General features: G+C 49.7%; 2 protein-coding genes and 1 long non-coding RNA gene across 3 annotated transcripts in view; 2 read left to right on the top strand and 1 right to left on the bottom strand.

Moving 5' to 3' along the window:
* Window positions 1-1,560, top strand: part of MAPKAPK2 (MAPK activated protein kinase 2) — an 18,894-nt gene extending 17,334 nt beyond the window's left edge. The window contains exon 10 of the mRNA XM_042833802.1: window positions 161-1,560. Within this exon, the coding sequence (XP_042689736.1) occupies window positions 161-304 (144 nt within the window). The 3' untranslated portion in view covers window positions 305-1,560. The remainder of the gene's footprint in view (window positions 1-160) is intronic.
* A 6,887-nt stretch (window positions 1,561-8,447) lies between these two features.
* IL10 (interleukin 10) lies at window positions 8,448-12,057 on the bottom strand. Its single transcript, XM_042833811.1, has 5 exons — window positions 11,857-12,057; window positions 10,902-10,964; window positions 10,528-10,680; window positions 10,111-10,176; window positions 8,448-9,901 (listed from the first exon to the last, which is right to left on the bottom strand). Exons 1-5 carry the CDS (start codon window positions 12,007-12,009, stop codon window positions 9,809-9,811), a joined length of 528 nt encoding a protein of 175 aa, XP_042689745.1. The 5' UTR covers window positions 12,010-12,057; the 3' UTR covers window positions 8,448-9,808.
* Window positions 9,818-14,042, top strand: LOC122168454. The gene is made up of 3 exons (XR_006171252.1): window positions 9,818-10,069; window positions 10,163-10,296; window positions 10,487-14,042. It is a non-coding gene; the product is annotated as an uncharacterized LOC122168454 (long non-coding RNA).
* Window positions 14,043-21,561: the final 7,519 nt, after the last annotated feature.

Raw genomic sequence — 21,561 nt, 5'->3', positions numbered from 1 at the left:
GGCTGGAAAAATGAGCTGCAGGTCCATTGGTCCCATCCTATCATTTCCTTATGATTGGGACTGGGTGAGGTGGCAGGGGTGTGCGGGCAGGGTCCCTTGGGGTCTCTGTGGGGTCTCACAGCAGAGCTGACGGGGTGCTGTGCTCTGCCCACCCTTGCAGGAGGAGATGACGAGCGCGTTGGCCACCATGCGAGTGGACTACGAACAAATCAAGATCAAGAAAATCGAGGATTCCTCCAACCCTTTGCTGATGAAGAGGAGAAAGAAAGCCAACCCCGCGGAGCCTGCTGCACTCCCACACTGAGGGCGCCTGCACCGCCGGCCCTTGAGAAAGCAATAACTATATATATATTTTTTTTAAGACAAAAAAAAAGACAAAAAGAGGCAGACTGTGATATCAAGCGCATGGAATTCAGACGTTTGTACCAGACTAGTTGTTTTTAGCTACTCACCTGCATTTCTGACCTTTCTGGAGCAGGCGATACCCCCCATCTGATCCACGCTCTCCAACCAGGGGGGTTTTTTTGTCCTATAGGTGAACGATGCTGATAATTGGATTTTATTTTTTTTTTCCCTTTTGTGAAACGTTTTTTTTTTTTTTTTTTTTTGTGTTTTTTTTTTTTTTTTTTTTTTTTCTTCCTTCCTTCCTTCCAAAGACATGGAAATTCCTGTGGTGACCTTCCTATAGGGTATCTAGCATACGTATTTTTTAAAACTACTGTAGAGCTGAAACCCTGACAGCGTGTGCTCCCCGCGTGGAGCACTGGCTTGAGGCAAGCTTTGGGCAGAAAGCAGCCATGGGGGGGTTGATGGGTGGCGTGCTGTCTCCCTGGCCTGGAAATCTGCTGCTTTTAAAGCATGCTTGAGGTAAAAAATGAGGAAACAAAGTATTTTTGGAGGCCTGCCCTGCCTTGGAAGCCTTGCTGCTCGCTGGGGGGCACAGGGTTCTCCGCAAGCACCGCGTGCGTCTGTGCTGCTGTCTGTCCGTACGTGGCTGTGCGTCGGTACGGGGCTCACCCCCACCCTGTGCCATCCAGTTCTGACCTCAGGGCAGGCGGGGGGCCGGGTTTGGGGTGTTCCCCCCCCGGTCTCCCAATCTGTGCAGGGCAAGGATGCTTTTCCCCCTCCCCCCACCCGCGTGATGCTGTGCTGGGGGTCCCCGGGTGATGGAAGGAGGGGATGCAGTGGTGCAGGGCTGGGGTCTTGCTGCCCTCCAGTGTGGCTCCTGTGGGGAGGCTGGGAGCAAAGCCCCCATCCCCGAGCAGAACAGTGGCGCTGAAGTCTTTAATCCATGAGTTATTATTATTATTATTATTTGTCACAACGTTTCACTGCATTTAATGTCCTCGGGGAGAAAAAGAAACGTTTTTTTAAGGCCATGTTTAGTTTTTAGGTGATCTTTTAGACACTGTATGCAATTTTAATTTGTTTTAAGAAACAGTTTTTATCTTATATATATATACATATATATATATATATTTTTTTTCTCCCATCTGTTGGCTTATACTAACCTTCCTGGTCTGCTCTTCGGTCCTTTGGATTAAAGACTCTTATTGCGTCTCCCAGTCTCTCCTTGCTCGCGTGGCTCCAGGCCAAGTGGCTGCTTGGCAATGTCCTGAAGTGGCTCCTAAGCAGCTGGGTTCCCCCCAGAGTGTTCTTTAGGGACGCAATGCTGCTGCCCCACTCCCGAAGTCCCTTTGTGTGGGGATATGGTGAGATCTGGTGGCCAGGTCTGCCTGGATGATGCTGCAGGTGGAGTTTCTTTCATGGCATTGCTGTTGGGATGGGGGGTTTTGGGGCCATGGGTGCTGCACCCAGGTGCCAGCAGGGGGAAGTACGCATCCGGAGTTGTGGTTGTGCTGTGGGCACTGGGGCACTCGTGGTGCTGCCACTGTCCCCTCTCTGCTGGCTGCCGGCACAGCAGGTGAGGCATCAGGATCTGCAGGCGCTGGGAGTTGCTGCTGCTCATCCCTGTGCTTGGCTGCAGCGTCTGCAGGTGGGGAGGAATTATCAGCACCCCCCCGTGTTGCCCTCCTTGTGCTTCTGGAGGTGGAGATGCTGCTGTGCTGCTCCCAGAGGTGCCACTGCGGGCTGCTGTTGTGCAGCTGTGCAGGAAGGACAAGCGTCCGATCCCAAAAAGGTGCAAGAAGGAGTTCTGGCAACCTCCTCCCGTCATCTTTGCAAGAGCCAAGAGGGGAGGAGTCATTCTAACTGCCAAGTTCCAAAACAGTGAGCTCATAGCTGCTGTTTGCACAGCGCAGCTCTCCTCACGGGGCGGAAATGTGGACTGTACAAACACGCACTGCACCCAGAGGTGTGAAGCACAGTAGATCAGCTTTGGGCTCAGCCCACAGCGGCCGTTAGTGCTCAGGCTTGCGTAGGTTCAACGTTTTGGAAAGAAGTTCTTTATAAACGAACGTAATCCCAGAGATAAAACCCCAGTGTGGGGTGGGAGGTTGGCATTTTCTTTATTTCTCTTCCTGCCCTTCCCTGCAGATCGCTCTGGAGGGGCCCTGTGCACCCCGACTCCTTTTTTCTGTCACCGCTTTCTGTCTGGTGAGGTGGATGAAACCAGAGCTGTGTCTTTTCTGTAAAGATCCTGATACTAAAAGGAATAGTGGGGTCGGTGTGGGCGGCGGGCAAGAGCGGGGACTTACTCACACGGGGCCATATTTTGTCACCTTGGGTTCGAAAGCAAAATTTTGAGTCAGATTTGTTCACAAGTACTGGAAGTGAATAGGGTGAGGAGGATAGGAGAGGGCGACCGCGAGCTGGGGAGATGCATGATGGTGTTTTCTATTATACCTGGGGAGAGCATCCTTTCTGAGAGCTGATGGGGCTGATGGACTCAATCGTGGGAGGAGGTGCTCCTGTTTTCCTGCTTTTCACAGGGGAAACCTTTGAAGCCCTGAGTGAAGCAGGGACAGCAGGAAGCCAATCTGTGTGAAAATGTTCATTCGCTCCTTGTAGAGGTGAATACCAGCACCGTGCCCCTGTGCTGATGTCACCCAGTTCACCCTAAACTTTGCTTGACCCTAACAGCAGGCAGAGGTGGCTGGTAGGCGCTGGAGGCTGGGGATGAGGTAAGTGCTATATCCCACCCTTGGAAGTTGCATCAGTGACAGCGTGCAGCTCTGAGTTGCACAGCCCCAGTGCGCCTTCCCTCAGCACCTCCTCTCCCATTGCTCTTCATCATTCCAAGAACCCACGGTTGGATTCTGCTCTCACGTTCCTCCTCCACGCCGCTCTCCCATTGCTCTGAGCCCATCCTCAGCGCTGCTGTTAAAATAACATCTGCATCATATTCAACCTTTGACCAACCTCACCCATCACGTCATCCCCATACGTGTGTGCTGTGACGCCGGTGCCCAATGCTTCATGTAAACTCGAGGGCCCATCCGTGTTATGTGCTGACTCTAAAGGAACATGTGAAAGATTCACCGCAATTCTTCAATGCTCCGTAGGAAAATAAGACCCACCTTGTTATTTTTGGTAGCAAACTTCCTGCTAAGAAGCAGCAAATACATTTTTCTCTCTCTTGCGGGGGATCGGCGCTGATCAAAAACCTGGCGCAGCTCCAGGGGGACCGTCAGCATTTGCTGCTACCTGAGAGATGAATCATGGGGATCTCATTTCCTCGTTCACGATGAGCAAAGTGCCTGCAGCTCTTGCAAGGGCACAGATGAGGCCTGGGCTGCTCGGGGCATAGCACGATGCGTCCAGCTCCTGGGGTGTTGATCAATACTGGGCAGCCCCGGAGGGACGAGCTGTGCTGGGGATGTGCAGACAGGAAGGTGTGTTGTGCAACGGGCAGCAATCAGAGCAGCCCTGAGCACCGTGCACCCTTGGCTATCTGTTTGTGCCTCCAGTTTGCTAATGACAAGGGTTATGAGTTTTCCCATGTGTGCGCTATCGTAAGCTGTTCTCAGTGCAGTGGAAACTAGCCACCGTCTTCTGTTGGCTGAGCAGGCTTTGCCTTCGTTGCATTTCTGCTCTGTTGGTCCTCAGGTGTGCTCTGCACAAGGCTCAGGTTTTGCTTCTGTGGTGTTTCAGAGCTGTGCTGGGATTCCTTGCAGCAATGTTTGGAGCTGCCCCAAAACGGCCCCAGTGGCAGGATGGGGCTTGGCCATTTCTCCTGGTCTGGGGGCACTTCATAGGCTCGTGCACTGGTATGGCTGAGTTGCCAATTAGGCTTTCTTGAGTGTTTTAATTAAAACACCAGGCATCAGTCTTGCTTGACCCTATGGTTGGGTGGGTCCTGCTGAGTGCTTGCTAAATTTGAATGTAAAATCACAGAGACTTTGGACAGCACTCATTAGGATGATGATGACTGATGAACTCAGCTGTAAAAACAGGCTGTGCAGGAGCACCAATCCACGTTTATTTTGCTGGCAGAATGGGGCTCTCCAGCAGTTGCCCTGTTATATTAAAGCAATCTGGATGCTTCCCAAGCTGGGAAGGCAGAGGAGTTCCTCATTTCTCTGCAATCCCTGGTGACTGCTGAAGCCAGCACAGAGCTGTCAGTGTGTTATGGATAGAGTGTGAGGGCTCTGCTGGTCACAGGAGCTGGGCTCAGCGTTGCAAAAGTGAGAAACTGAAGTTTCATCTCAGGGAAAAAGAAATTTAGCATTACTGCCGGGAATTGAACCTCGCAGCCCTGCCTTGACCCCCTGGATTGCCTGGAGCAAAGATGTCGTTGCTTCAGGGTGTGATGAAATGGTGGAGAGACCCTGCAAGAGGCAGGAGCACAGAAAGCAGAGATGTGAGGTGAGAGCTGGCTGGTGTGTGTCATTGCATTGCCATCCCTGTCCAGTGGAGATCTCCATCTCTTTAATCAGAAAGCACAGTACTTGGATTGAGCATCCTGGTGTGGCCAATGCAATGATTTCCCTTCCTCCTTCCATATCACTGTACAGTAGGGCGAGTCTTTGTTAGAGCTATGCTCAGCCCCTTTCACAAATTAATAGATAGCATAGGATGAAAAAACATCTCAGGGATCACACATCTCAGTCCTGCAAACCCCCCCAGGGTTCAGTTCCAGCACAGGGAGCCGAGCCCTCGGGATACATCAGGATGGAGTGATTGAGAGAACAAAGAGGAAAGCAAACGGCGGCTGTTCCTGTTGGGTCCCCGAGCTGAGGGCAAGCCGCCATGAGTCATCATGAAACCATCTGCGTGTCGAGGAGACACACGGGGCTCAGTGCAGCCCGACACACTCGCATGGGAAGGAGCTTCGCCTAAAACCGGCGGCTTGATGAGAACCACTGCCCCCCGCAGGGCCCTGAGCTGCTGCAGGGGCAATGGGAGGAATCGCTTTGCTTTGCACATCCCACTGTCCAACCCTGGTGCTTTGCACATCCCATCGCCCAGCCCTGGGGTAGCAGCTGCAGATGTAATGGGAGGAATGGCTTTGCACATCCCCTAGCCCCTCATATCCATTGGTTTTGCTCGTGATGCTCCTTCTGCTGTGCTTGGTTTCTGGGACAGCTGCAGTAGGGCTGCTTTCCTGGGCTTGGGTCTGTGCTGGAAAAGGAGACAGAGTGCTCAGCTCTGCTCTGTAACACTTCAGCATTGTCAGTAACTATTAAAGGCAGTGCAACAGGGTGGAAATGGGCAGGTAGAGGGCTTTAGCAGTACTTTTGTAGGGATGTTTTGATATATGTTGAGCCCTTTCTTTTTTTCCATTTGCCTTGCATCTTGCTACGCTCTTCAGAAAGAAAGGAGTTGGTGATAGGAACCTGCAAAGCACCAATTTCAGTCACATGGGGCTAAAATCTAGGGCACAGAGAGGCATTAGCATGGCCCAAAAAGTTAAAAAAAAAAAAACACCATTAAATAACAAGTGTTAACTGTAACCACAACTGAAATCGGGAGAGTTCCAAAAGCTCTTGCAGTTTTGATTTTGTCTTTTTGGTGCTTCGGTGCCCTCATGGCACTGAAATTTGGGTCCCTATCCTGTGTGGCCATTTGAAATGGTGCTGGTGCCCAAAGGCACGCTTCCTCCCTGTTAGCAGAAGAGTGGCTTTCAGGAAAGGTTCCAAAGAGGATAAGATGGAAAAGAAAAAAAACAGAAGGAATTTCTGCTCCAGTCATGGGCAATCTGATGCATTTCCTTGGTGTGTTCCCCCGTTTGAAGTGATATTTGCTTATGGAGGAAGGAAAAGCTAACGCTTGGGTATCCCAAAGTCCTCTGGAGTTTGTGTGCTCGCATGTGAGCGATTGAACCGAAGCAGTGGTGAAACCACGACCGTTTCAGCTGTGCAAACCCTGCATGGATGCTCTCCTTCTCTTCCCTCTGTGCTCTCCTCGAATCCAGGTGTCTTTCTGATGGAGAAGGGAAGGATGGAGAGGCCGCCCTCATGGCAGCGCCTCATAGAACTGCTGGTGCCCATAGCAGTGATTCACCCGCACAGCTCGCCTGTTTCACCATTAAATCATCTGACGTTGGGGTTGTGCAAGCCTGGACTTTGCTGGTTGTCCCTATCCCTGCTTCCGTGCCTCAGTGTGTGCTCGAAGCACGGGCTGTTTTGCTGGGCTTTTGGGGAGGAAAATAAAGATTAGGAGCGTTTTCTTGGCTTTGCTGTTGGAAGGAAGCCCTGTTGGTGGGTTGCAGTGGGAGCTGGGTGGCTTTCCAAGCAGCATTGGCTGCATGATGGCAGCTCAGGTCAACCACTCTGCTGAGTCTGTGTTCTGGTTGGTTCCTCAAGTCCTGCATTGCTTCACCCTGCGGGAGCTGAGGCTCTGGTGAACATCCTCCTCCAATTCTTTTCCCATAGGGCTTAATGGTTATTTCTATTGTTTTAACTCCTACCTGGTTTGTCAGCGTGCAATCAATACCAGACTGCAATCTTTGCAGCAGCACTGCTGCCCCGTTGGAGGAGGTCATGCAGTGGGGATGGGGCTCAAGGAGCCCTCAGGCAGTGGGGTTTTGCTCTCAGGAAAAAAAGAAAAGAGATACCCAGTGAGGAAACCATTTGCTTCCGTGGGATAAGAAATAAAACCAACAAACCAAACAAGCAGAAAACCACCGCCTGTGAGAGATGTGACAGTCCCACGCTGTTACTGTAACACCCAGACAGACTGAGATTGGCAGGAACTACATCAGCACTACGTGGTGTGGGATAATGAATGCAGCACCGCAGCCAGAATATGGCACAGCACATCTTGGGGTGCACGAGCAGCTGCAATGCCAAAGCCCTGCTTTATAGAATACCCATTCTGTTGTATTTCTCCATAAGGGCTGATGTTTGAGGTGTGTGCTGGTGGGTTTGGGGCACCCAGAGGGCTGCAACCTGTCCTGATGCATGCAGCACATGTAGGGGCAGGATGCAGCCTGCATGGTGCATGTGCCACGTTCTGCTTTGAGGTGGGTGTGAGTCACAGCTGTGACTTGGGATGGTCCTGCTGTGTCACACTGCATGCTGCTGTTTATTCTTCCTCCTTTTTTTTTTGTCCAGCAGTGGGAGAGACTGCTGTGGATAGGGATGGCCAGAGGGCACGGCCAGAAGTGACTCACAGCATTGCTCCTCTGCTGGCACTGTCATCGTCAGTGAGGGATTCTGGCTTTGGTTTCCCAGACAACATCTGCAGGGATTTCCAGAGCCTCCTTCTAAAAACTCCTTGGGGATGAGACATGCACAGTCACAGGTTTGTGTGTTTCATCCACCAGGTCAGCGTCCCGTCGCAGACATCCCTGTGTTTCGGTGACAAAACAGCACAGACACACAGCCTGCACGCAGCCCCAGCCCTTGGGTGTCACAGCTGTGCTCTGTGTCCTGCACCGAGCTGCTCCAGCAGCTCAGGTAACTGGAAACCTTCCTGCTCTGTACAGTACGAGGCATCCCATCCGCTTCCTTCCTGTGGTTATTTCAGCAGAGTGACTGAGCTTTACTGAAAAACTCACCGCCAAGCTGACTCAGCCTTTTCCCTAGGCAGGGGCAGGTGCTGAGCTCCCTGGGCTCCTACCTGGAACTGCTGCATTGGGTGCTGTGTGCCCAGGGCAGACAAGTCGTGTGGAAGGGGGCTGGTGTTAGTGTGGGGTGGTATCTCCTGTCTGATCTGGGCTCAAGGCCTCGTCCTGATGGAGAGCAAAGTGAAGCCGTAGGATCATTGAGTTGGAAAAGGCTGTAGGATGGCCAGGTCCAACCCCACCCCATCCATACTCTGCACACTGCATCCCTCATTGCCACCTATGGACTTCACAGGGCAGAGTTTCTCTGCCATAACACAATGGCAAAGGGGTTTGTCCCAGTGAATATTTCATTGGAAACTTGCATTTAAATGTGAGTCTCCTGTGTCTTCTTCCTTCTCTGATCATTAATGCATGCCTTGAGTCCTTGGTGGTCCTCCCTGCATGCACCCTTTCCCCATTGCCTCCATACATTGGTGATGCTGTACAGCCACCTTAACAGCTTGGAAGAACAGAGGAGAGCCTTTGTTTGCCACAAGGTCTTTATTAACAAAAACAATATCTTTCTTTCCATGCAAACTGATGGTGCATCTCATGCAGTGACAGCAGCTGGGGCTGTGCCCACTTCCAGTGAGGATCCAGCAGTGCCCTGAGCCAACGGCACTGCACTGGGAATGCTTCCCATGGGGATGCCCTTCCATCTCCATACGCACCAAAACAGAACAAATCACATATAAATAGTCACTTTTCAGCAATAATTTACAATGTACAGGAAAGCAAACAGCAAACTGGCTGTGTTTCATCGTCCTGGTGCACAAACACTTCTAAATATTAGAAGCAAATGCCCTCCAGGTCTTGGGATGTTCCTCCACCTCCTCTTGCAAATTAGAAACGAAACCAAGTATTGCCAGTGCTGCATGAGGCTCTATGGATTTGAATACAAATTACTCAACCCACCTTAAAATGGTGGTGAATTAAATATCCTCTAGCTTCTAAAAATTAATATATATATATATATAATAAACACTAAATAAAACTCAACCAAAGACTGAAAACTACCCGAGTTAATTCTTCAAAGTGCAGAGTGTCCAACCCAGCAGCTCTGGAAGCCAGTCGACAGCAGCCTCTAAATCAAGTTCTATTAGAACCAACTGCTTAATTCCTACCATTAATTCTCTTTGACCTGGAACAGCATACAGGCTGGGGGAAATAGCCAGGGTTAATTGAGCTATTGCTGAGGCAGTCACGAATTGTTTGCTCTCCTCCACACGGCTTTCCATGCAAAGCAGGAGAAAACCAACCTGCTTTCTGTTATTCCTGGTCGTTTTGCTCAGTGCAAGGCCGTGTGATGATTCTGAATGTCTCAGTGCCCAATTGCAAGTGCAAAACCAGAGATGGGGACGTGGTTACGGAAAGAAAGAGCTGATTGCTTAAATAAATCATAGCTGCAAAGAAGAGGAGCAGAGGGCTCAGCTGGTGTTTGCAGTTGGGCTTTGCTGAGCCCTGAGCTGGGTTTGCTGCTGCCCAACGACTGTGCTCAGAGCAATTGCATTCAGGGTGAACTTGGCTCATTCCCCAGAGGGATGGGAGCTCTGAAGCGACAAATACCACAGCGCTATCATAAATGGTACAAAGCACTGACCAATAAATAGTTCACAAACCAATAACACAACGTTGTAAACAATAAATAGTTCACAAACCAAAACACACTGAGGTATGAGGCAAAAAAAGAAATAAATATTAAATTCATTTGGAAGGGAAAAAAAAAATAACCAAAAACACTTAAATAGAAAACTGAACGTTAAGCTGCCACTGAGCTGTAAGCCTTGGGCTGAACCCCAGCACAGCACGGCGTGCTTCGTAACACCACAGGGTTGGGCTGAGAGCAGCCGCGTGCGCTCACTTCCTCCTCCTCATCAGCAGGTACTCCTCGATGTAGTTGATGAAGATGTCGAACTCCCCCATGGCTTTGTAGATCCCGTTCTCATCCATCTGCAGGTGAAAGGCAGCCCGTGATTCATCGGCTGCACGCGCGGTGCAGAATCCCCAGCCGTGCTCTGCTTCCACCGAAACCTCCGCTCTCTCCCCACCCACTGAAGGAACGCGGCGGCTGCTCTGAGCTGAGCTGCGCTGCGTCGGCACATCTTTGGCACCCTCTGAGTGCGTGGATCCAGCAGCAAAACCGACCTGCAGGCACCCACCTTCTCGAACGTCTCCTTGATCTGCTTGATGGCTTTGCTCCTCTTCTCGCAGGTGAAGAAGCGGTGCTGCAGAGGTGAGAGGCGGTGCGTTAACTCAGGGCTGTTCCTTCCTGCTGCTCCTGGGGTGACTCAGCCCATGCTGCGTGGTCACAGCAGCTCCAGCAGTGAGGATGCCAGTGCATGCAGGTAAGGGTTGCATTCCCCACCCTCTCCCCCTACGCTCTGTTAGACTGCATCAAATGGTGCTCTGAGCATCCTCCCTATTGCTCTAATTATCAGGTATAGAGAAGGGCAAGGAGAAATGCCACCCCAGTGGGGTTTTGCTTGTTCTAATTGCTCTGCCCCCCTGGCTCCTGGCCCCATCTCTCTTTCCCAGGAAGACCCAGGGACCATTCCTGCAGTACAGAGCCCACTCACACAGCGCCTCATCGTCGTCTTCAGGTTCAGCAGCATGCTGCCCAGGTCGCCCATGCTCTGCTGGTGGCTGGTGCTGGTCTTCATGGCGCGGGGCAGAACCTCATCTGTGTAGAAGCGCAGCATCTCTGACACTGACTGGCAGCCAAAGTTCCCCTGGAGGGGAGGAGAGAGTATGCTGATGGCAATGCTTTTGCAATCTGAACCCCAGCAGCACTGCTCAGAGGCTGGGGATGAGTGTGCATCAGCCCTGCTGCAGGCACCTTGCTGGAAGGAAGGTCCATGTGACAGTGGGAAATATCCCGAATTAGGATCATTTTCCTTTGGTGGAAGGATGCAGAAGGGCAGTGGACTTGCACTGAAATAGTAATCCTTACCTTAAATTCATCCAGCAGTTCAGAGCTGAGCAGTTGGATGTTAAGTTCGTCGTCTCTGGATTGCTGTAGGAGAATGCAATAGAAGAAGTGCTTTATGCAGGCAGCTGTGTTTTCCTCTTTGCCTCTTTCGAGGATTGCTCTGCCTGCTTGCATTTATGCTTTAACCCCACTGCTGGCATCCCTTGAGTCCCCTTTTGCAGGGGCTATCTGTTCCTCCAACTCCTGAGCCCAGGCTGAGCTGATGCTGCGCAGAGCATCACCCCATGGCACCAAAGTGCTCAACAGCTTTTCTGAGAGGTAAGAAACTTTCATTCCTGATATTAATTGAAAGACTTGCAGCAGGCTTGAAGTCTTAAATCCCACTGATCGTGTTAATTTAATAACTAATACAAGCCATGCCACTCATCTGGCTTTTAATCCGGAGAGTTATGTTCCCTTATTGCTAAAGCATGCTGGCAATAGCTGAAGGAGGAACCCTGGGGTGAGCACCCATCCCTGCGGCCCCGCAGCACCAGTGGGTGCTCAGTGCTGCTCTGTATGCAAAGCACTGAGATTTGTCACAAGGCAATCACTCAGGCTTCTGTGGCTCTGTCAGAGAAAGTCTGTAGCAAAAGGTTTCCCTTTTCAGACAGTGCTGGCTTCAGTGAGGCTGGAGCTCATTGCCCTGAAGAATTTAATCCCTTGCTGCTAAGTCAGTGCATGATTTGCTCTGCAACTTTTAGGGGGAAGTCTGCACAATAAGGCTTGCATTATGAAATCTCTGGAGTTCATTATAACTAAAACCAGGAAGAAAAGCCTTTCGTGTTATCTCTCAGCAAGCAGTGAAACCAGAGGGCAGCCCATAGCGCAGCACACGGCCAAATCTCTTCTGCCCGGAGCAACCTGCTGCCCCCTCATCCAAACCACTCAACTCTGCAAAATAACCCCACGAAACAGAAGGAGGTGTCATACTTACAAAATAGTCCTTGATTTCCTCAAACTTCACCCTCAGCTCCCGCAGCCGGATGGGCAGCAGCTCGGAGGAGTGCAGGCAGGTGGACTCCAAGCAGTGGGCAGGCAGGGTGCAAGCAGCCAGCAGCAGCAGCAGGGCCTGGCAGCAGTTCTGCATCCTGGGGTGTTTATTCTGCTGCTGCCCTTGGTTGGGTGCCACTGGAGGGCAAAGCACAGCTCTGCAGACTTCACCTTGATGGAGCCCCTCATTTATACTCTCAAAGCATCTCAGTTTCCTTTCCCCGCTTCCTGAAGAGTGATATTAAGGGTATAAGTCACTCACTCAATAAACCCAAATGTCACTTGGGTTTCCCGTCAACTTTGGGTTTCCTGTTCTCTTGACCCCCCTCCCCTCCTCACTACCCATCAAATCTTTTGTGCTTAGACTCTGCATTTTTTTTTCTATTGCTTGCTTCTTGTAAATTTAAATGAGGCGACAGATACAAAGCGAAGAAGGAAAGGTGCTGTGTGAGCTCACATCTGCATTTCACAGCCACTTTTTATTTTTAGAAGAATGCTCTGCTCTCGGGGGAAGAAGTGTTTCTATATTTAAGTCTCTCTACAGGTTGACACCTCTGATCCCCAGCACTGAGCATCACCCAGCAGCACTGCGTTCAGTGAACCTGTCCAGGTGCTCCTCACTCCAGCATTGCTCTTCCCCAACCTGCTCACACACTGTCACCTCCTTTAGCACTGTGATGCAAGCATGCAACACTCTGAATCTTTCTTTCTTTTTCTTTTTAATGGAGTTAAAACAAAGTCAGTGTGATGCTCCAGCTCTCAGCCGATGTTTTACCCAGGCATTACCACGGTCAGCCCTGTGCACAGCGCATGGAGACACAATGGGGACTTGGGCTTCTGGTGTCAGTTCTGCATGCTTCCCTGCTAGTAATGATAGCAACTATCACTTTCTTGAAGTGTTTCCTAGCAGCACGTGCTGAGTTTTATTGCACTGTATCATGGGACCCACTCTTTGCACATTGATGTGCTCTGCTCACGTGTCCAAGCTGAACACGAAACCTTTTCTTTCTTGTTCTTGCATGCAATTTTGTTTCCAAGAAATGGACAACAATCCCAGCTGAGCCCCCAGCTCCATGAACCGGGTGTGCTCTCCTCCCCACTGATAAAAGTGACCATTGCAGTGCTGAAGATATCTCCACTGACGTCTCTCTTCCGTTTTCCTTTCTTTCATGCTCTCTTTCTGCACAACTTTATACTTGTTTCCTTTTGGTGATAAGGCTGTTATCCAAGAAAGAGAAAGCAGAGATTAACTTGGCCTTTCTGGGGGCTTCTTTGAAAGCTTTTCTGCTATCTGGAAGTGGCATTCTCTTCATGCTGCCTCCAGCTTATTGCCTGGGACAAATCACTCCAATTCTCATTTCTTTCACTGCCCTGAGCCTCCTTCAGTGTGAATTTGCAGACCTCTGTGAAGGAGCGTGTTACAACTGACGCTGGAAAAATGCAAAGCATTCCTTATACCATATATTTAGATTTCATTTAGAAAATGAAAGAGAGGAAAGTTTTGTGTTAGAACATGCATGAGTAAGGGCAGATGAATTATGTATTTGTAATCAGGTGAGGTAACTTCTCTAAACACAGCACTGAGGGGTTTTGCCTGGTTTGTTTTCCTTCTGTTGGTGTTGCACCTTTCCCAAGGGCCGGGAGGGAGAGTTTTCCCAGTGAATCACTGCATGGGCACAGAACTTCTATCTGAATCAGAGCACGTCATGGGGACCGTGCCCTGCTTTTCTTCCCCTGTTTGCGTGCCTCGGCGCGGTTTCTTCCCTTGACCACCAGCAATGAGGTTTGGAGGCCATGAGGAAGGAGAAGGGCAGCAGCTGACTCAGACCAAAATGTGTGGTGTTAAACATAACCCGTGTCACTGGTGCTGTCTCACAGCTCTGTGCTTTCACCCCAAGCTGCAAGATCTTATTTTGCATCCACTCCAAGCTGCCTCAGGTTGGTAGAGCCGTGCAAGCAGGACCCGGTGGCCTCTGAGTTCCATGGGGAAACCAAAAAAACAAAACCTGACGTGGCAGCACCTGGATCTCACCCCGTTCTCTGCGTATGCGCAGCTGGGGCCAAAGCGGTGATTTCAAGCCCCCTGGGTCGGTGCAGTTTGGGGAACCCTGCTTGCAGACCGGGCCACGCTTGCAGGGCGGCTCAGCGCTGCGCTCGCGGCTCGGCGTCGGCATGGCGAGGCTCGGGCTCTGGCCATGGTGCTGACTGAGGGGTCCCGGCCCGGGGTCGTCCCACACTTTCCTTCCTGCCCGAGAGCTGAGCTCATGTTTCCAAACTTCCCTTCTTCTCAGCAATCGTTGCTCTCCGTGAAGTCATCTCGGTTCGACACCCAGACCATACTGAGCAGCTCCCTTATGCAGTTCCCTCCTCCCTGTTTTGGAACCTGCTTTGTTTTTCAGCTGCACAGCGTGTAAGCCAGTTGCGTCCATTCCACAAAGGAAACTGCCCTGCGCACGCACGATGCTCGCTGTGTTTACCTGTGTTTCCTTCGCCATGGCAGAGATTTTGACGGTGCAGTTTCGCTCTGACTCACCACTGCTTACTGCTGTGGAAACGCATTGACTCTGCAGTACTACAAAGCATTTGCATGAATGAATAAAGCACCTTTCCTAAAGAGTGTCCGAGGACGTGGGTGTATTTCTAAACCTTTAGGAAACAGCTTTCATGATTGCCAAGAAGATCATTTCAGGAAGGAAATGTTACTCAAAAGCCTTTTGCACTCTTTGATGCTGGCAGCTTCCATATGGACAACTTCTCCCATTTTTTTTCCCCCCTGGGTCTCAATCATTGCCTTTGGACAAGGGAACATGGTGTATTTTATGCACTATTATAGATATAGCTGCAGGAATTGCCTAGATTTCCAGGCTGCTTAGCAGCATGTTTCTTACCCCAAATTCCCCACTTCTCATCCATTTCTATTTGCTGTCAGTGACGCCAGGGAAGTGGAGGCTTTGCTGCCCTTCATTCACCCACTACGAAACACCCATTGGCTCTCTCGGCAGCACCCTCTCTGATGACTAACAGTTCCTGACACATGAAACACACTGCTTTTCCTTCATGATCTTTTGCCGTCAAGGTACAAAACTGGACTTTTCAGTTCTGGAAAGCAGCTTTCTAGCACTTGTTGGAATTTGCAGCTTGACTCATCCCAACCTCAACAGGTAAATCCCAAATTACTCGATGGCAATTTAACCCACGTCATTAATTGTATCGTCAATTGTAACCTCTAAGAGTCCCAGAATCGATTACTAATCATGAATAGGCACTTCGTTGTGACCTCTAATGCAACTTCTACTATGACACAGTCTTACATAAGAATTTCTTGGTAGGTCCTGAACTTCCATCTGAACTAAACAAAACTGGAATCCTATCCTAAAGACATTGGGCAATGGAGATTTTGAACTTGCGATATCTTTTCCGATGAGGTGAAGGAGTGAGCTCTCAAAAGTCATAGAACTGAATGGATTTTTCTAAGTAGAGTCTAAATAGAATTTCTAACTGGAGTTTCTAGAGTCATTAGGAATGGTGCTGAGCACTGTTCAGTGCTGTGTTGTTTAACCAGCAGCAGCTCAGCACCAAGCAGCCCTTCACCCAGTGGGATGGGGGAGAGAATTGGAGAAAAAAAAGAAAGAAGTACAGATGAAGTAGAAATTAACTGTTTTCTAAGGTAGAAAAAGAAGAAAGAAGCAGCAGTAATGATGACAATAATATATACCCAAGGAAGTGATGCAGAATGCAGTTGCTCACCACCTGCTGATCGATGCCCAACCAGTACCTGAGCAGCAGCTGCCACCTAGCCAGCTCTCCTCTGTTTTATAGCTTTCAGCAAGATGTCATATGACACAGCACATACCTTTGGCCAGTTAGATCATCAACCCCCCCTACACCCCTCGCTCCTTGTCTCCTTGTGCACTTCAGCTCATTTCCTGCAGGAGAGTAGAGAGTACAAGAAGCTGGAAGACTGAAACACCCCTGACTCTGAGCAGCACTGCCCAGCAATGTCTAAAAGATCAGTGTGTTACTAATATAGTTTTTCTCCTCATCTCAGACACTGTGAAGGAAATCATCTCTGCCAGCAGGTACAAGACCAGCATGTCATGGTGAGCTGCAGCTGACAGCACCTTGGTGGTGCCACCTTCCCAGCCCTGCGCTCCCAAATGCTGGGCATGAAGCCGTGGGTTTTTTTTTTGCTCATTGCATGCAGCAGAGCAGTTGAGAAATCCTGGGTTTTCTCTGCCAGCCCATAATGCTCAGAGCAGCACGTGCTGGTTGTGATGTACTGTGGGCACGCGTTGTGCCCGTCACCCCACAGCCCCTGGGATTCCCCCCGTGCCACTGTCACCTGCCCCCAATGGCAGTGGGACGGAGTGGGGGGGACTGCCCATCTAGCACTGCTGTGAACTGGGCATGGGTTTTGGTGACATGGTATCATTGGACAGCATGTGGTGTCCGAGTCAGGCTGAATTACAGCTGATATTTCCAAGGCAAAGCCAAGGAATGAGTTTCACGATGCAGATTCCCAGTAAAGTCACCCCAGATTTGCTGCTGGCACTTCTGCTCCTTCAGAAAACAATGCAGGAAAATAGAATTGCTCAAGTTTTTTGTTCTCTTGCATTTTCTTATTTTAAGCTGACAGCGTGAATTTAGCAGCCACTTTTTAGTTCCCCCAAACTGGGAGATCCATGGTGACCGTGGGCTGCACTTTGCTTCTGTGCAATATAATCAGCATTTGACCCCCTGTGTCAAATGTAGGCAGAGATTTCTGAAAAAATATAGTGTCCACACGAATGCAAGCATTCTCATTAAATGTAAAGTACTTCCTGCTGGGTGCTTAGAGTGCAAACATGCAAAGATCAGCAAGAGGAGAGCTGCAGCAGCGCTGCTTTCCATGTCCCTTTGGACATCCGTAAGTGGGAAGTTGGAGATGAATCTGAATGGTGGAAACCCCCCCAGTGCTGAAATAAAAGCTTAAAAAAAGAAGGGGAGGGGGGGGAGGGTGGAAAGAAGAAGAAAACAAATCAGAAGTGAACTTCCCCCACTGGCTGCTGCCTGCTTGGGACAGAGAAGCGTGGCCATTTGTTTTCTTTTCCTCCTGTCTGACCACATGTTTCCAAAACTGTGAAGTCGAGGAAGAGCTTTTGTTGGTGACTTTGTGTGAGGCAGAAATGTGCCTCAATGGATGGAGTCGCCTTTTCCAAGGGTTTGTATGGAGAGGCACACGATGGGGGTGGGACAATCCCTGTGCCCTGCTGGGGAGAGCAATGTGAGCGAGCCATTTGCATGGTGGAATCCTTCCTGGAAACGTTTCCCATGTCGATTTGCCACATTTTCTTTTTCTTTTCACATTTCCATTAAGAAATAATATGAGATGGGAAATCCTTCGCTCTCTCCCTCCTTCTGTGCTCCTCCCTGTGGGCACAAAACCTCGAGGCTGTGAAATCTACACCCTGAGCTGCACTCAGGGCAATATTAACCCCAAACTGAAACTTGCATGTGAGCATCGGGTGATGCACAGCTCATGCACTGAAACGTGTTTCGGTTTTGGTGAAAGGTAAGTGGATGGGAGTTCTGCCTGACCATCGGGATGATTCATTTGTTCCCCAGATAATTGAAAAATCAAGCTGATAGCTGTCAGTTTCTCCTTTATTAGGCATCATTTAGTGCCTGCGCTGTCAGCACGTTTCGCGCTCACAGGCAAACGTGGTTCTATGAGGCACAGTGCTCAAACGTGGGGCTGAGTGAAGATATCTGAAAGAATGCAGCTGGCAGCTGCTCCCTCCTCTCCTGGACGTCTCTGCTCAATTCTAAAGCTGCACCATTCAGAGATTTGTCTGCCCAAAGCCTGCAGGGAGTGGAGGTGACTTGGTAAAAGCAGTCCCTCTGGGTACCAGTTTCCACAGTGGCTGCACCCGGTGCATATCACAGTATTTCCAGGCTGGTCTGGGCTCTGAGCAACCTGATCTAGCTGCAGATGTCCCTGCAGGGGAGTTGGACTCCATGATCTTTAAAGGTTCCTTCCAACCCTAAGGAGTCTACGATTCTATATGGCCTGCTCTTACTTATGGAGGACATGACCTCCATGCTACATTCCAGGGCTGTCATTTGTATTGTCAAAATGAAGAGCTTTTCCCCTGTTGTGGCTGTGTTTCATTTAATCCCCCTTGTTCACCACCCCCATCCATTGCAGGGCACCCACAGACCTGGGCACTGCTTCTCTTCTCCAATGTGAACTTGATGGGACCCCTCCACACTGCAGGAACACACAAAACACTGCAATAGATGGTAACAAAAAAATGCAAATCCTGATTGCAGCTCTGGTTGCAAGAGAGGAAAAAGGTTTGAAATTAGAACTAAGCGTATTACACCCAAATTCTACAGGGAAAATGAGTATGGGGCCTCTTGTGGGTTTTGAAAGTAGAGGTCAGTGTGCTTCAATTGCTTTTCATGCACAGCTCTGCCCCCAAGGAACACTGTATAGTACAGTTTCATTTCCCCACAAGAAGCTGAGCCCTGCTGCCATTGCAGCTTTGTGTTGCTGCCTCCTCTTGCCTTGCATCACTGTCACCATTTGTTAGACAAGCCCAGTTGCTAATATGTCAGACACCCACATCAAAAAGCTCCTGAAACCTGCTGGAAACTGAGAAGCCTCATTGATTAAGGCTGGGTTTAATTTCGTTGGCTGATTTGAGTCTCTGATATCAGAGATGTGTTTGTTTGAGAATGGGTGCGTAGCTCAGCATGGGTGCTGAACTTTGCACCGTGCATCAGTGGGAGCTTTCATTCATGCTCAGCAGCAAGGCAGTTTTTCTCAGGCTCTTTAACCCCAATTTGTGCTGCAATGCTGATTTTCTTAACACGATGGGGAAAAGGGAAGAAACCAACCATCAAAGCTCACTGTGAAATCTTGATGAGACGATCACGAGCACACCGTGTGCTCAGGCAGGGACTGCAAAGCCTGAAGGAAACCCTGCAGGCTGCTGTGGGATTGGGGCAGGAGTTCTCTGAGAGTAATTTGGCTCCTCATCCAACTCCTGGAGTTGGCAGGAGTGAGTTCCCTGCCTCATACACGCTTGGTGCACCTGCCAGGATTATGATGTTGAGACGTGCCTTGTGAGTTTCCCTTTGAGGAAGATGGAACTGATGACAACCAGAACACGAGTTCATGCTTTATCAAAGCTGGGTTAGCAAGTATTTAACCCTCACCACCCCCCACCCTCCTACTCTGGTGACTAAATTAATGGTTTTCTTCAGAACAGCCGTGCCGATGCACAAAACCCCTCCGCAAAGATGAATCTTAGAGGAAAAAAAATAAAAATCTCTATTTTTTTTTTCTTTTTTTTTTTTTTTTTTTTTCTTTTTTGCATTTATTTTTAACCTCTCTATGTAAAATCCTGGCTTGGTGGCAGCACTGCCAAGAATGAATCATTTGTGTGACATCACACCGGCACGGTGAAGGCGGTGGCTGAGGCAGCGGCAATTTCTGTGACGTGCAGCCAGGATTTGGGGGACAGCCAGCAAGGACAGCAGGACCCCCAGAACATGAGAACTTGTGGGGATGTGCTGTTGCTATCCTGCATGGCTGAAAGAGCTGCAGGGTGATGGCGTCCCCCAGAGGATGCTCTGCAGTGGGGTGGTGTCACACTGTGGGGATGCTCCCCCAAAGCCCTGTGGAGGTGTTGGTGGTGGGGCACGCGCTGCTCTGTCTGCACGTGTGATAAGCAGTGACATCCCTGGGCTGTGTGTCGGTGTCCTGGCCTTCCAGGTGAAGATAAACTTGAGGAAAGAGCCATGCCTGGCAAGGTGGAACACCTACAGGACATTCCAATGACAAACTTTAGGGCAGCAGCTGTGGGTAGAGGATGAATTAAGTTTTTGGGCACCTTTCACATTCACCCTGATGTGACCCCCGGCACTGCCACCCTGCTGATGGCAATCTGGGCATCAGTGTGGGTCTGTCTCCCTTTGGGCATCACTTGTCCCTGGTGCTCCGGGTGAAGCTGAGCCTGGGAGGCAGAGAGCAGCATAATTTCAGAATTATTAAAGTGGTTTTGGTTAGAAACGTGACTGAGAAGAGGGCACACTCCACACCACACCTATCAGCCAATTACTCCGCGCAGAACTCTGAGTCATTTGACGAGTTTACCGAGAAAAACAATTTTCTACTTTTGTCAGCAGCTGTGGCTGAGCGGGCGGTGCTGCTCTGATAGCAGCTCCCTGGTTTCAGTCGAAAATGGATTGCACTCATTAAGAGAGAGCAGAGCAGTCAGATTTTCAGGGCTTGGATAGAGCACAGCAGAAGGTTTCCATGCGAGCAGCAGCTTACGAAGCACGGTGCTGAGGTGGGGATTGTCCTCAGGGCAACCCCAGGGTTTGGAGCCCCCTTAGCTCCAATGGGGCTTGAGATGGGCTCTGGATTTGAGGGTCAGGCAGTAACTTCATGATGACCCTTGACGTATGATGGGGTCTTGGTTAGCTGCAGGATCACCAATGGAGATGGCAAACTCTACCCTGTGCTTTTCTCCAACATTTGCCCTGCCTGGCTGAGTTGGTTTTTGTGGATGCTCTCCTGATGCGTGGCACAAATTGCCCCCTTAGCTCTGATATGGTTGCAGCTCTCTGCTATTACATCTGGATTTTTCTTTTATTAAAATGAGTGCTGGCATTTCTGTCATTCATGTTATCTCATTCTGGTGATCTGTGTATAAATCATTATCAGCTTCAGATCTGATATGATGGAGTACCTAAAACTGCTGTGAAATGAGTAATGCAACCAAACGACAAACCAAGGATGGTCTGCAAAGCATTATCAGCTCTTATAGCATGAAACTACATTGAGATGTGCTATTGAAACATGCATTATCACTCTGAAATCCTTTACTGGAAATCTAGACTTAACACATGTATGTGGTCAGTCATTGACAGAGCAGCTCCTATTCAGGTCAAAGAATCTTGCTGGTGTTTTTTATTTATTTATTTATTTTTGTTTGGTTGCTTTTTAGGGTGAAATAAAAGCTTCTGGATCTCTGAATGACTGTGGTGTTGGGTCAGCAGGGGCTGCTTGAAGTGCTGCTCAAAGGCTGCTTTCCTCTTTTGATTTCAGATTTGGAGGCAAATTAGTGATGCAGAGGGCTTGTCCTCTTACCTTGTAACCCCTGATCGTGGCGACAGTGGAGATGGCAAAGCCTAGCATGTACTGCTGTGACAAGTTATTTGGGTCCAGCTGCTTTCTGTGCTGCCAGGAAGGACAGAACAGAGCCACATCCCCAGGGTGCAGCCACACATCAAGCCTGAATGACGCTGGAGGTGCCCCAGGCACCCAGTTCCCACTCTACCGTCTGATCTCAGCTGCATCATCACACTGTGCTTCAAAAATCCCTATTTCTTTTTTCCTCTTCCTTCCCAGAGAACATGAGCCACAGCTTGCTGGTTTATTGGGCAGATTCTGCTGCAGTTGGCACGTGGTCCAGATCCTCTGCTGTGTGTGCTGAGAGGAGAAAGCAGAGCATCACCCATCACCTATTGGCTTCCCTAAAGAGTGGATTTTGCATTGAGTTTCTCACTCACTGGTGCTTGGCTCACCTGCCTCCTGGGCACCAGTTACCAAAAAGGAAAAAGTTTGGTTACCAAAAGGAAAAAAGGAGAAGACCTT

Source organism: Centrocercus urophasianus, unplaced genomic scaffold (genome assembly GCF_019232065.1).
Source record: "Centrocercus urophasianus isolate 14NV4802_14NV808 unplaced genomic scaffold, USGS_Curo_1.0 seq_42, whole genome shotgun sequence".
In the NCBI taxonomy this organism is placed as follows: domain Eukaryota; kingdom Metazoa; phylum Chordata; class Aves; order Galliformes; family Phasianidae; genus Centrocercus; species Centrocercus urophasianus.
Note: the sequence above shows the minus strand (reverse complement) of the source record. Positions and strands in the feature narration are given on the sequence as shown.